This window comes from Ammospiza nelsoni, chromosome Z (assembly GCF_027579445.1).
Source record: "Ammospiza nelsoni isolate bAmmNel1 chromosome Z, bAmmNel1.pri, whole genome shotgun sequence".
Taxonomy (NCBI): domain Eukaryota; kingdom Metazoa; phylum Chordata; class Aves; order Passeriformes; family Passerellidae; genus Ammospiza; species Ammospiza nelsoni.
In genome coordinates this window covers 24,177,091-24,192,263 of record NC_080669.1, presented here as the reverse complement: position 1 = coordinate 24,192,263, position 15,173 = coordinate 24,177,091, and the positions used below count along the sequence as shown (strand labels likewise).

At 47.2% G+C, this 15,173-nt stretch overlaps 1 protein-coding gene across 1 annotated transcript in view; it reads left to right on the top strand.

Moving 5' to 3' along the window:
* Window positions 1–886: 886 nt before the first annotated feature.
* TRABD2A (TraB domain containing 2A) overlaps window positions 887–15,173 on the top strand; it is an 81,917-nt gene continuing 67,630 nt past the window's right edge. Inside the window, exons 1-2 of the mRNA XM_059492758.1 lie at window positions 887–994; window positions 8,842–9,402. Of these exons, the coding sequence (XP_059348741.1) occupies window positions 887–994; window positions 8,842–9,402 (669 nt within the window). The remainder of the gene's footprint in view (window positions 995–8,841; window positions 9,403–15,173) is intronic.

The window sequence follows — 15,173 nt, the reverse complement described above, 5'->3', positions numbered from 1 at the left end:
AACACTAGCCTCCTTGGCTGGGACAGCTGAATTTCACTATTAGAGACTGATAAATTCTTCAGCGCATTTTTGATCATGTAAGGATCACACTTGGACTACGGTACTAAAAATACCAAGGTCACAGGCTCGATCCCTGTATGGGCCATTCACGGAAAAATTGGAATGTTCTGAATATTACATATATATATATATATATATATATATATATATATATATATATATATATATATATTCAGAATATTCTGGTGATGCTGTGAACACTGCTTATGCAGAGCACACCGGACGCACAACTTTGGAATGGCCGCCCATGAAACAAGAATGAGTCAAAATAGTTCAAGCCAACGGGCAATACAGAAGCTTGTGAAGAATCACAATATTCCATTTTACATTCTCCTTAGGAGCGCGGTGGGAAGGGCAGGGACACGGGCGGGCCGGCCCAGGGCGGACAGAGCCGCGGGGCTGCGGGACGGGGCCCGCCGAGGTCCCGGCGTGGCACGGCCCGGCCGGAGGCTGCGGGACGCCCCCGCTGCCGCCCCCCCGCCCGCCTCCGCTGCCACGGGCCCCGCGCCCTCCCCTTCCTCCCCCCGCCCCGCAGGGACCTTTTAAGAGGAGGGGGCAGAGGCTGGAGGGCTTGGCCGGGGGACGGGGGTGGTCCTGCGAGAGCTCTGGGATTGAATCGGACGGCCAAAACCGAAAACTATCAGGGAGGAGGAAGAAAAAAAAAGGAGGGGGGGGGGGGGGGCAAAAGACGTCCGAAAAGAAAAGAAAAAGAAAAGAAAGAAAGAAAAGAAATAAATAAAACAGGAGGTGTGGAAGCACGGAAAGGTGGGGGGACAAAACAGGAACCGCAGGGGGACTCGGTCCGCAGGCTGCGCGCAGCGCGGGGATGGTGCGCCCCGGCGGGCTGTGCCGCCCGCTGCTGCTGCAGGGCTCCCTCCTCCTGCTGGCCACAGCCCCGCACGGCCGCGCCGCCGCCTGCCCGCTCCGCAGAAAGGTAAGCGCCGCCCGCGGTGCCCTCCTGCCCTGGGATGCCCTCCTGCCCGGCGGCGCTGCCGTCCGTCCGGCCCCGGCCCCGGCCCGCCCCGGCAGCGCGGGGGACGCGGGTCTGCTCCCCTCGGGCTGCGGGCGGCATTGACGGGACGGGGCGGCGTGCGGGGCCCCCGGCCGCGGCTGAGCCCCCTCTGCCAGGCGGGCGCGCTGCGCCCAGCTCGGGCGGCAGGCGCTGGGCAGCGGCTCCGCGGCTTGGCGGGACTGCGGGACACGGGGCTGGGAGCGAGCATGGGGGAGGAGGAGCCGGGGGTGAGCCCCAGCAAGATCTTTAGCCTGCAGCGAGTAGGGCGAGCTGCGCTGCTCGCCAGAAGACAGACTGGCCGAGAGTGACTTGCTAACACCATCCCGCGCAGGGTTACCTCCTAGTCCCGCTTCAGAACGCCGAGCGTGCTGGAACAGGTTCGGACCAGCAAATGGCCATTTGGCGTGAAAACGCGGTCACACGTTATGTTAGGTTTTGCTTGTCTCCTAAAGTTAGCAGCTTGACTGCAGTAGCCACGAGCAGCATGTGCTGATTTAGCTCCAGTGGGTAGTTAGCACAGCAGAGGATCCCTGCTGCAAGTTAGGGCTGATGTTACAGCTGCTCTGAAGCTGGTGCAGGCGATGTCTGTCATTTCCATGAAAGATCAGAAAAAATCATTCTTATTGAAGCTTGAAGCTTCTGATACAAAATTACCAAAAATCTTGTAGGAAAAGCCTTCTTGAATTTACTTTGTGTTAACAGGCCATCTGTGCTGTCTGTTGGCATCTCCTTGGACCTGATGTGATTGTGGGATATGTGTACGGCCACTTCACCTTCCCTCCCAGGCAGGTGTTAAGGAAACTGGAAGCCCTTAGAAGTAGGTGCAGACCTGCTGCTGTGCTGGGGAGGTGCCAAGGCCGCAGCAGGCTCACTGCAGGGTAGGCATGAGAAAATCTGCAACTGAAGAAGGTCTGCTCTGTGACTTTACTCCCCTCTGTCACCTAGTCCTGCACCTACATGTAGTCCTTGTTCCTGGGGGCCTTCCTGCCTCTGTGGGCATGCTGGTTCCCCAGAATGTCTTCTCCTGGGATTTAGGGCATTATGGAATCAGCCGTATGCCAAGCTACATGTGCTTCGCTGGAGGTGTCTGCCTGAGCTTGAGTTAAACTGAGCCTGGCCCTACCTTGTGGGATGGTATCTTTTCAATTTGCTTGGAACCAGTCTGTCAGCTGGATTTGTAGGTGGCTGGCTGTGACACTGCCATAAAGCCAGGTCAACCCTTTGGAGTGGTACCCCCTTCTCCTTGAGGGCATGAGGTGTAAAAGATGTGGGCCGGTATGAAACTACTGCAAGGAGCCAGTGAGAGCAAGTACAAAGAGGATAGCTCCTGAGCAGAAGTCATACTTGTGGAAATGGATAACTTCACAGATTGGTGGGACATGCAGGAAGTTTTTTTTCAGAAACAATTGACTGGACTTCTGCCAGTTGCTAGCAAGACTGGAAGTGAAATGTGTTAATGGTAGGTAATTATCTGCTGATTACTCTGTCATTAAAATGTGAGACCACCTGTAGTTCTAGAATCGGCAGGCCGTTTCCGAGGGTCATTTAGGACAGTGGTAATAACCACACTGTCTAGGAATGGCAGTGTCTGCCTTAATCACAAAACTGTTGAGTTTATCCTTATGAATATTTACATGAACTCCTTAGGGGAAATATACTGTCTTGTTCCTGCATCACCACGGATGAGTTTTTAATTTACTTTAGCTCTTTATAGGATTCCTTTTCTCACCTCTTTTAGACAGGTCTAACTTTGTTCTTTTTGTTAGGTTGCCTCAGTCTCTGCCTTAAGAGGAGTATGTGCGTTGTTGCCTGAATAACTTCTATTTTAAGGAACGAACCTACAGTATTTCAGAAGGCTTTCTCATCATTACTCAAAATTACAGTTAGAGCTACAAACCTAATCATCCTCCCCCCCCTCAAAAAAAAAAAATTGAAAGAAAGACATTGAAAACAATTAATTTAAAATAAAGTGTGCTGGAATCCTTTTGGGTTGTATCCAAATACTAAGTAATGTGGTCTGGTACTGCTTTATTTTTGCTTAGCATTGGAGTGTATTGGAAAAATCAAAGCCAGAAATCAGAGATTAATTGTGGAATAGTTGTAGTTGGTTAGCATTTTATGATGTGTTGTTCCTGACGGAGGGCCAATTAATTTATATGGCTGCTTTTCCCCATACATGCCCTTCAGCAGAGCAAGTCATATGTCTGTTCTTAACCTGTGGCTTTTTAGTTAAAAACTTTATTTTTCATTCCTGGGACTTTGGATGTGTTCTATTAGTAGCTGTACCCAGTGCAGTGTTTATTCCTCAAGTGAGTTCTACTTTCAGTCTTAAGCTGAGTTTGAGAGTGTCAGTAATGCAGGTGGGCAAAAGCTCAATATCAGTACTATTAAAAATGCGCTAACATTTTTGTGTGCATTACCATAGTTGCATAGGCATGTAATGTGGTGAGTAAAATCTTTGCCCCTATTAGGGATGAAGGAACATGACAAGATAGGATGCCAGGATAGATAAGAGAGAGGGAGAAAGCCATAATAGGTAGGGTTATAGGGCTGCCTGCCTGGGTGAAGTATTGCATGCCATGTGCTTTGGCTTCTGAAGCTAGCACGAGAACATTGTGGATTGAGAAACAGGCCAGTTCTAGGCTGAGGTTTGGAAGGTGTGGTTGTGAAGTCACGTGGTGAATATTAGGGGTCCTGAAAGACAGTGAAGCCACAGAGGGCACCAACCTGCACAGAGAGGTATATACACTTTGTGCTTTGAAATGCATTGTCTACATAGATGAGATAGAAGATGGAAGGAAGCAGTTCATGTAGAAGGAAGCAGACCAAGTGCAGGTTGTCCATGTCTGGAGTTCTCATCCAATTCTTCAGTCTCTAGACTGTTTTCCTTTCCCTCTGAGTCTTCATTCCCTGCATAGACAGCCTTCTGTCTATGCTTTTCTGTTTAGTTTTTTATACTCTCATGCTTTTCTAGATGTTTGGAGGGCTGTCACTAGATAAATTCTTTGTTCTTCCTGATGTTTTTCTGGATTGTTTTCTGGATATTTGCCATTTTTACTTTTGTTAGTATATAATTCAGCCCAATTTGAGACAGTTTCTGTGAGGGGAGAAAAAAAAAAGACACTTTCTCTGATTTTCGTTGGCATTTCTCTTCCAGAAGAATCATTGCTGCCTCGCTTGAAGTGATGTGTGGTATCTGACAAATGCAGTAGTATTTGTGTATTTGAAGACTACAGGTTGCATCCTATAATGGCTCTCTAAATAAGCAAGCTGTTGGTGCTAGTTAAAATGAATAAAATCTGAGGCTTGGGGTTTTTTAATCAAAAAGAAGGAACCTCAGCTCCCAAGGAACTACCCATGCATTTGCAGAATTTTTGTAGTGACTGACACTGTTGTCCTGTCATGTTGGGGAAGTGTTGTCTGTCCCTGTGTGTCCCCATTGCACCTCAGTGGACAGTGGAGTTCGTCCCCTGTGCAGCCTTGGTTGGGAAGGAGGCTTTCCAAGTCTTGTGGTAGGGAGTGGATCCCACAAGTCCCAGTGCGTTCTCTGTGACTGTGTATGCTTTTTGACCTGGGGAAGTAAGGCAGAGGAGAAGGCACCATGCTGTAGTGCTGAGCATTCAGAAATACCTTGATCTGATGATTCCTTGGACCTTTGTGAGGCAGCAAGTTGGGAGACCTGTGTTCTCTTGTGAGACTGCCGCTCTTTCCCCTTGCTCAGGGTTTTTCCTGTGACAAGTAATGCATTGACTACCACCTGTAAATTGTAGAGTGGAGACAGAATTATGTATCTAAGCATCTTGAGCTACTCAAGAACCTTTTTGTTGTTACGCTGCTGAAACTGAAATTCCTCAAGCTGCACAGCCCAGCTGCCATAAGCCTGCAGGACATCACTTTGACTGTAATTTGTTTGTTTTAAAGCAACTTTTTTTGTTGCTTTAAACAGCTGTGTTAAAGGATCTTACTGCAAATGAAAATTGGGCTGTAGCACTTTTGTCTCCTGCATGCTCTCAGGGAGGCGAGGTGCTGCGGTGATGGTGTATGGTGTGATGCTGAGCAAGCCTGGGCACAGCTCCTGTGCTATTTCATGGCTACGTAGAGCACTGTTCAACAGCTGCCCTTTTGTGGTGCTGGGGTGAGATTATACCCTTGCTTTTCCCTCTCTGAAGGTGCATTGAGACATGCAAGAGCTCCACGAGGTCTGCAGGGAGGTGGGAGTGCTTGAAGGTACAGCAGGGGAAGAAGACAGGTCTGCTCAGGCACACCGAGGGCTTTGCCCCTTGCCCACTCGCACAGAGCAGTAACAGGGGGCTGTTTGCAGGGGTCTGGCACAGAGGCAGAGCACTGCTGGGATCCCAGTCTCCACTTTGGAAGGAAAAGGAGATGCCAAAGGAGTGTGAGGCACTAGCATGTCTGGAGCAGCTGCAGTGCCACCTTTGAGAGGGAGAGTGAGCTTTGGGAGCTCACTGTGTACCATCACTTGGTGATGACAACAACTGCTGGTGCCCAGAAACTGATCCTGCAGGGTCCAGGGAGCTTCCCATCAGTGGTGGGACACTGAGGTTTTCTGTCCTCTCATGCTGGCTCCAGGCTTTCTGTGGAGATCTGAGTGGTGCTTAGGGTGATGTCTCAAGTTCATGACTACTCATTTTGATATGCAAGTGCCAGCAAGAGTGCTCAGCTGCTTTGCTTTGTAATGTCAGGTTCTTGAGAACTGTGTGAAAATTTTTGCTGTGTCTCAACCTGCTCTCCTTCTGCCAGTGCTACAAGCTCTTTAAAGGAAGACTTCATGTACTCTGTGCCTCATGGTCTGTTTTTCTTCAGAGGTACAACTGGTACCAGGCAGTATTACCCTGCTTTCAGTATCCGATTATTAAAGTTGTGGGGATAAGCAAAGAAAAAAAAAAAAGAGTATAATGCCAAAAGCCTTTCTAGCTGGGCTGTGTGCAGTAGTCCAGAGCAGTGCTAATGATTGTGTTAAAGTCTGGTTCCAGTTATCTGGGCTTGAGCCTTCTTGCTGGATTTATTGAGGAGCTGAAAAGCTGGCTGGTGACTGCTTGTTCTGTACGATTCCTTGCAGTTGTGGCTGGTTTTGTGCACTCCCACCTACACAATCAGGCCTGTGTGAAGAGAAGAAGTACTGACCTCCTAACCTCATGCCTGTCCCAGGTGCCTCCTCTGTCTTTATACTTGCAGTAGATGGAAAGCAGCACTTCTGGTCCTTCCTCCTTGCTGCCTGACCACTACTTCCAGTTCATTTCTCACCAGTGGCATGCCCTTTCATTTTCCCCTTCTGACAACACTGAGGGAGAATCCTCTCTCATTTCCCCTTTTGTTTTAATTTGCATATTCATTCTTCTGTATTCTTCTCTGGTCTATGTTAGATTTTTATTTACCCATTGTGCTATATCTTTGTACCCCCTGGGGCTGTTCCTATTTCTTAACCCTTCTTCCTATGGTCTTGAGGAGAGTTTTTGTGCTCTGTAATTCAGGTGTGCATTCCAGGACTGTAGGATTTGGAGTTGTAGGATGGGGTTGCCAGGTTCTGAGGTATCTTTCAGACTCTTGATATGCTGCAGAACAGTCTGAAAAGCCCTTTGGAATATATTTGGTTTGTACAGTGTTCTTGGGCACATGATGCAGTTCTTGGGGCTCTCCCATGCAGCTCCAGGAGTTGGACTTCAACGATCCCTGTGTGTCCCTTTCAGCTCAGGATATTCTGTATTCCATAGTCCATGCAGGTGAAGAGGACTGGTGGTAGCACTTTGCTGAAGTGCTGCTGGATCTGTGGCCCAGTTCTGATGTACAGAGCTGCTGGAGAAGGTTGTCTGGGATGAGCCATTGCAAAGCAGTCTTTAAGATTAACCTTTCTGACCCTGAGTCTTTAGTGTCAGAAGTTTATAGGCAATGTGCTTCCAGTAAATTCCTGCAAGCAGCCTGTTCTGCTTTTGGCAGTCAGGCAGGCTTCTTAGGTCAGCACACATGCACACTTAGCCCCAGTGCTGAGGTTAGAGTAATCTGCTGGCTCAGGACTGACCAGATGTTTGAGTGCATCTGGAAGCCTGTTCTCTTACTTAGACATGCAAAGGCTACCTCTTCCTGTCTGTGCGGACAGACACCACTTGTATCCATTGTTCCAGTGAGTACTGTGGCACCAGTGATGAAGGGTGTGCCTGCTGCTGGTGTAAAGCGCATTGAAAGGATTCAAATTCAAGCAGGATGCTTGTCCCATCTGCTCTTCTGTTCCATGGGAACACCACAACCCTGTATTGAGGTATCTCAGGTGATGCTGTGAGGTGTATTTTCCAACAGAACAAATTTAAATCTGATTCTGACTTCCGGATGGCTGTGAGTTTTAAAAGGTTTTAAAAGCTAATTTTAAAAAAGATGGGTTTTTTTTATCCCTCTGTGTTTACAAGTGGGAAATCATGGGCCGAGTTTGGCCTGCAGAATTTTTTTTTCATTTATTTTCCAAGGTATTTCATGCTCTTCTCTGCTACTCAAGAAAGAGTACTGGGCCATGAGGGGTCTTTACTGGGTGTCTGTCTGCCATAAGCAAAATTTTATTTCTGCCTGTTCCAGCAGGTCTGCCTGCCAGCTGTGTTTTGTGTTACTCATTTTCTTGGTGTCTTGCTGTTGTGTTATAATCCCAGCTGTCAACCAAGCACCACACTCATTAAATTCCCATTCCATGCAAGAGAGGTTGCAGGAGAGTGCTGGAAGGGTGAATTGTTTGGTTCAGATAATGACAACTTAATAGCTAAAGCAAAAGTCATGCACACAAGCAAAGCAAAACAAGACATTCATGCACCACTTCCCCGGGCAAGCAGGTGTTCAGCCATCCCCAGGAAAGCAGGCTCCATCACACATAGCAGTGACTTGAAGAAGACAAACCCCATCATTCTGAATGTCCTCTCTCCTCTTCCCCCACCTCCCTGGCTTTTTGTGCTGAGTGTGATGCCATATGGTATGGAATATTGCTTTGGTCAGTTAGGGTCAGCTGTCCTGGCTATATCTCCTCCCAATATCTTGTGCACTCTCAGCATGCATGCTCACAGTCATGAGACAGGGAGAAAAGGTCTTGGCTCTGTGCAAGCACTGCTCAGCACTAACAAAAACATCTCTATAATATCAGCACTGTTTTCAGCACAAATCCAAAACTCAGCCCCATACCAGCCACTGTGAAGAAAATGAACTCCACCCCAATCAAAACCAGCACAGTCAAATGGGAAGTTCACCCATGATGCTGCACCACCTTCTGACTAATCATCACAGCAGTTTGTTTGATGAAAGGTGCCTTGCTGTGCTGAAGTGAGAGGTGAAAGTGATAGAAATCCTGCTATCCTGCTTTGCTACAGCAAGTGGTGCTAATTTTTGACTTGATGAAAGGCACAAGTTGGGTAAGTGTCGTGCCTGAATCATGGTGTGCTAGGGCTGTGCTCTGCTGCTGCTTTTGGTAGATACCCAGATGATGTATCAGGTGATCCTACTGTTGAGAAGACGCAGTGTTACCCTTCAGGAAGAGAAAGCCCAGGCCAATATTCTTATGTTTTTATTTCATGAAAATGGAATTTTTACCTCAGGACCTGAGAAAAACAATGGTCAAAGAGGACTTTATGTGAGCAAAGTCACTTTAGGAAAAGTCCATGCTGGCCAGCTGCTGAGCCAAGTGACCTGCTGGCTTGGTACCATGTTTTCCTTAAGCCCTATGCTGCAGTGGCCTGGCGTAAACCTGTGTACTTACTCAGCTGTGTCTCCCTCTCTCCCAGCAAAATGAGCTGAACTCCTTCCTGTGGACAATCAAGAGAGATCCCCCATCTTATTTCTTTGGCACCATCCATGTCCCATACACGCGTGTCTGGGATTTTATCCCAGAGAACTCCAAGAAAGCCTTCCAGCAGAGCCACATTGTGTACTTTGAGCTGGATCTCACTGACCCCTACACCATCTCAGCTCTCACCAGCTGCCAACTCCTGCCACAGGGGAAGAACCTCCAAGATGTGCTGCCCCGAGACCTCTACCACCGGCTGAAGCGGCACCTGGAGTATGTCAAGCTCATGATGCCGTCCTGGATGACACCCGACCAAAGGGGCAAAGGGCTCTATGCAGACTACCTCTTCAATGCCATTGCTGGCAACTGGGAGCAGAAGAGGCCAGTGTGGGTGATGCTGATGGTGAACTCCCTGACAGAGGTAGACATCAAGTCACGAGGCGTGCCTGTCCTGGATCTGTTCCTGGCCCAGGAAGCGGAGCGGCTGAGGAAGCAAACGGGCGCTGTGGAGAAAGTAGAAGAGCAGTGCCACCCACTCAATGGGCTGAACTTCTCCCAGGTGAGGTGGAGTGGTGTGCAGGGTGCCAGGCTAGCTCCGGAGCTGGATATCGCAGCAGAAACAGCATGGGCTGGGGTGCGGGGCAAGTGCTTTCTACCCAGAGACTTGTGTCTGCTCCCTGCAGCCCGTGCCTTTGCCTGTGTCCTCAGGAGGATCAGGCCAGAGCTGAATTCATCCAGGCCTGGCCTACTCTCTTCCTTGGGCAACCTGCTATCTTCTTTGGCCATGTTCTACTCTCAGAGACACCAGACCTTTGGATGTGTGCTCTCTAACTCTGACTGGGCTGACCTGCAGGAGCTCAGGACAGGCTGGGGCTCAGTCTCCAAACTTGTTTTAGTAATAGCAAGTTTAAAAGAAAGAAGTGATTACTTGGGGAAAGCAGGGGTGTGCTGTGAGTAGTGCTGAGAAGTAATTGCTGGTTGGAAAGCATCACAGTGAATATTTTGATGCCCTCAGAAACAGGGGCCAATTATTTGCAATGAGAAAAGTATTTTTTGTTTTTTGGGGTTTTTTTCCTTTCCTTTGTTACCAGGTGAGGGTCAGCACAGCACAGACTAGTATAGGCCCTGGTGCAAATGCCTTTGTGTTTGCAAACCTGTTGGAGTTCAGCACTGCTCTTCATGCAGGAGAATGACCTCTGTGTTGTCCATGTGTTGGATGAGGTGCTCCTCTCTGAACCAAATACACCAAGCTGTGGTGTCTGTTGTTGTCTCTGCCCAATGAGATCACAGGCATAACACTGCTCTCTGATGTGGGGTACCTTTGCTGCAGGGTGGTGCTAGTTTGGGGAGTTGAGTGGCATTTGCTTAGGAATAATCAAGACTTGCATTTTGCAATATGCCCTAGTAGCACAAGATGGGAGGACCTTTAGGGCTGGGGAGTTTGATGCCTGACCTTCCTCCCCTGCATCCTGAAGCCTGTGCTGTCACTGATGCATGGTTTGGAAGGGAAAGAGCAGAAGGTGAGTGCAGCACAGCAAGGGCAGGGGCAGCAGCTCAGGACAAATGTCTGAAGAGCTGCTACCTCAGACAGCATTGGTGTGGGGACCATGGTGCACAACAGCCCAGGCTGTTGACTTGAGCAGTCCTTAACTGCGGGAAGGCCTTCTGCACTTCTCTTTTCCATTGTCTGGAGCTGGGCAACCTCATTTGCATCTCATCTTTTGCTTAACACAGTGCTTTGAATCCTTATGCTGTTGCTGTTTCCTTCCAGCTAACCTGGGAATAGGCTGGGAAGTCCCTCCTTTTCCAGCTCTTATCTGGCTGAGGAGTTATAAGCATTATTGCCCATGTTTTTCTTTTGCTGGCATTGCCTCTATAGTTTATCTTGATAGAAGTTGAGGCAAGGGCATTTTTATCCACTGCCTTGTAAGAAAGTAGTAGGGAGACTGAGATATATTGACTGCAAATGATATCCCTGCTAAACTCATGTAAATATTGACTCTTAGGCCTTCACAGCTTTCTTCAAAGAGCAGGTGGTTTTGTGTTGTTTAGCAGATAGGATAAATACCAAGTGATCCAAGAAGCTGCATGGGCAAGGGACACAACAACATCCAGAATGGCCCTCTGAGAAGGCCAGAGAGACAAAATTTGCAGAAGAATCTAGCCTCTAGTTGGGAAAATCATACCCCTCGGTTGCCCCATGGTGAGTGGAGGTGTGCATTTGCATCATGAAAGCTGCACCTCCTTCCCTCCCTGCTCACTTCCCAGGGAAGGAGCACACTATCCCTTGAGGGAGCAGGTCTGGAGCAGCTACTACACTGCAAATTCATACCTCCACTGCTGCCCACTACTAGATTTCCAATACAGGCAGCTCAAGGAAAAGGAAAACCAGAGGCAGATGAGTGTTGAAATTGCTTCTCAGCCAATTTCATGGCTGTTTCAGAAACTGACTTGTGAACTTTCATGGTTGGCAACTGTGTAAATCTTTGATTTCAGAGCTTTCTTGTCAGTTTGTTCAGACAGTAGAGTTAATTACGTGTTTAACAGAAACCAAACAAAGGGTTTGAAGTAGGCTCTTTGGAAAATACTTTCTTTAGTGTGCTGCTGTTTGGACAACCCCAGTATTGGGCCACTTCTGTGCAAACACACAGATGTAACTTAGAAATTTCTGTTGGGGAAAGTGGAACAAAACCCACAAGGAATAGTCTAACACTGTACAAGAAATATAGAATCACAGAATGGTCTGACTTGGAAGGGACCTCAAAGATCACTTAGTTCCGTCCCCTCCACTATGGGCAGGGACATCCTTCACTAAGACCAGGTTGCTCAGAGCCCCATCCAACTTGGTCTGAAACACTTCCAGGGATGGGGCATCCCCGGCTTCTCTGGGCAATCTGTGCCAGTGCCTTAGCACTCTCACAGTAAAGCATTTCTTCCTAATATCTAATCTGAACCCACTCTCTTTCACTCTGAAACCATTCCCCCTTGTCCCTTGTAAAAAAATCTTTCTTGTAGGCTTCCTTCCCATACTGGAAGGTGCATTATAGGTCACTCCAAAGCCTTCCCTTTTCCAGGCTGAACAATTCCAATTGTCTCGGCCTTTTCCTATAGGAGAGGTGCTCCTTTCTTCTAATCCATCTTGGTGGCCTGCTCTGGACCTACTCCAACACATCCATGGTGCTGGGAGCCCAGAGCTGGATGCAGGTTCCAGGTGGGCTCTCCCCAGAGCAGAGCAGAGGGGCAGAATCCCCTCCCTGCCCTGCTGCCCACGCTGCTCTGGATGCGGCCCAGGACACGTTTGGCTCTCTGGGCTGGGAGTGCCCATGGCTGGCTCATGTCCAGCCTCTCACCCACCAGCACCCCCAAGTCCTTCTCACAGGGCTGCTCTCCATCTGCTCATGCCCAGGCCATGCTGCTTCTGGGGATGGTCCTGGCCCAGATCTAGCACCATGCACTTAGTCTTGTTAAACTGCATGAGATTCCCATGGACCCACTTGTAAAATTTGTCCAGGTCTCTCTGGATGTCATCTAGGGAGATGCTTTTTTTCTTACAGCTGAATGACAGAGAAATTATTTACTTAGCAGAAAAGCAAGTTCAGTGTTTTCAGTTTGTTTCTGCATAGGGTTTGCTTTTTCTTTCACATCCAAAATTATTCTTCTGGTGGTAAGGCAGACTCCCAAGCCACTTCCAAACTATATATTGTTACTAGTTAGGTCGCTGTTTTGATCCATTCCATTGAGTAAGAATAGAACATACACCTTGATTGTGTATGTTATTGCAGGTGAAGGTCTGGAACAGTTTATTCTTGTCTCCCTGGGCACAATGCTCAGTAACTGCAAAGTGCGGACAAACCCAAATTAACAACTCTCTTCTCCTTGTGAAGAGAAAACAATAAAAATGAAAAAAAAACCCAAACAAAACCCACATACAACAGCCAAGAGTGCCTGTCAAGGGGCTCTTTTCCTTTGGGCTTTTGTTCCAAAGACTCTTGGTTTATGACTCTCTTATTTTACCTGCCAAATCTCTCTGTTCATGCTCAGCCCAGGCTGCCTGCCCATATTGCCAAATCATAAAAGTATCATTTTTGTTCATACACAATGATGTGTACACAATCTGTGAAATACTTTACTGCCTTCTCAATCTCTCTCTCTTGTTCCAAGTTCTGTGCAAGTTCAGGAGTATGGAAAGATTAGTTTGTCTCCATGCCAGGGCCATGGCGTTTATTTTTCCTCTTTCATGCTGTTCCCATCCTAGTTTGTCTTACAGACTTGTTCTCCCACTCCATCATCTTTGCTGGGTAGTGCCTCTTTTGTTGCAATACCCTGCATGGGTCTCCTTCCTAGCTGTGTCTGGGCTTTGTAGCTATGTATGATCTGCCACTGCTGACTTTCAGCATGGAGTCAGTCCCTCTCAACTCTTCCTTTACAGTTATGCATGTTTCCTATATTGCAGGCATTAGTGCTCCAGCCCAAAACAGCTTTGCTGTTGGCTTCAGTAGTGTCACAAACACCAGCTTAGTACTGGCTCACAAGAGGAGCAAGTGTTGGCCCTTGTACTGTGCCAGGCACTTGCTTTGGTACACTAAGGTGGTGTCCAGGCTGTATTCCTCACAAACTTGTCCCTGCTTGAACACAAGGAGGTTGGCCTTATGTCTGCTCTTTGTGTGGACCCATGGTTAAGAGTATAAACACTGTTCAGCCGTCACTACTTCCTAGCCACGACCCTGGCCAGTTTGGCTTTTTCAATACTGGGACCCTTGGTAGAAGATTCTTGTATCTGATCTTAATTTGAGAATTGTTTCCCCACATGACTTTGCTGTGGTTATACCTTGTCACAGCATTCTTCCTATCTGAGCACTTGAGCATCTGATTACATTGCTGCACATTCAGACACAGTCTTCAGAGCTACTTGGGATGCAGTAGGAAGCCGGGAGCCACTAAGGGCTGACTGATCATGAAATTCTGGCTCCTGCTGACCCTGTTCCGGCCGTGGCATGACAATTAACCCTTTACATTGCCTGTCTGTGGGGACACCAACTGTTGTCAGCAATGAAAGAGGCAGGAACGACTGAGGGTTGATTAGAAGCTCATTTATTAGAGCATCAGACATAATTGCATTTAGGAAGGGCAACCGCAGAAGACAAGATAATGCAGAAGACATGCTAATATATACCCTTGACTATAGTTCTTCTGTGTCCTATCCAACTAATCAACAATTTTACAACCTTATATGGAAGCATAGCTTACCAATCACTAACAATGTTACCTTATATGAAACTATAACATAGTCTTTATTAACATAACAATCCCACAATCCTCTATGCAAACCCCCTTAACAAGCTACTTAAATAACACACTTTACCTTAGCTTATTCATCTGTATATTTAATCAACCTATAATATTATGTCATGCCTAAACTGGCAGGCTCTTTAACTCAACAACAGTATTGATCTTGATGGCACCCACACAACTTTCCATACTGTGTCTAGACATTCTCTCTCTTCAGCACTTTGTGTCCCATGGTTTTTAGGTTGATACCTTCTGCATAGTCAGCCTAAGCAAATTCACGGTCCGTCCCTGCCAGTCCAACTTCCACATCTCCCCCTTTCTGTTGGGAATTTAATAAAAATTTCTTACAAAGATTTTTGCAAAATCTTCTGTAAACGACTCACTAAATGTGGTAATAACATCAACACAACAACTATTGCAAGAACTAACAATTGTGTCTTAACCAGGGATAACAACCAATCTGATAAGCCACAACCTTTAAACAGTCTGTTTAACCAGTTTATAACATTTTCCACTTGTAGTTTCTTGACTCCTTCCTTTAATGGATGTTCCAGTGTATCAACTCACTATGATCAGACAGATTCATGCAGCATAGTCCTTCAAAGTCTTGGCAACCATGCCCTTATGCCAGCAGCAGAAAGTCCCCTTTCATAGTAGAAAGCAACCCTGTTAAATAGAGTGGCATGCCTAACACTACTGATATCTGTTAACAGACCACTTAGTGCAAGAGATGTAGCATTGGTTCGCTTACTAAGCCAACACCCCGAACTATCCAATTGTTTTAGTGCTTTTGCTGCATTAACCCAAGATGTCAATATGGATGCTGCAACTCTTTTTTTTTTTTCTTTGTTCCAATAAATAACCTCATCTTTACATTCTGATTCAAATTATGGATGAATCTTTTTTCTTGAGTTTCTCTATTGTGATTTAGTGTGGTGTTGGGTGTTAGTAGAGTAAGTCCACCCAGGCTACATGGTCCATCTTTAATGTGTGACGTAAGGGCAGGCCAGGCCCTATCCCCATAAATGAAAAACATTCCTA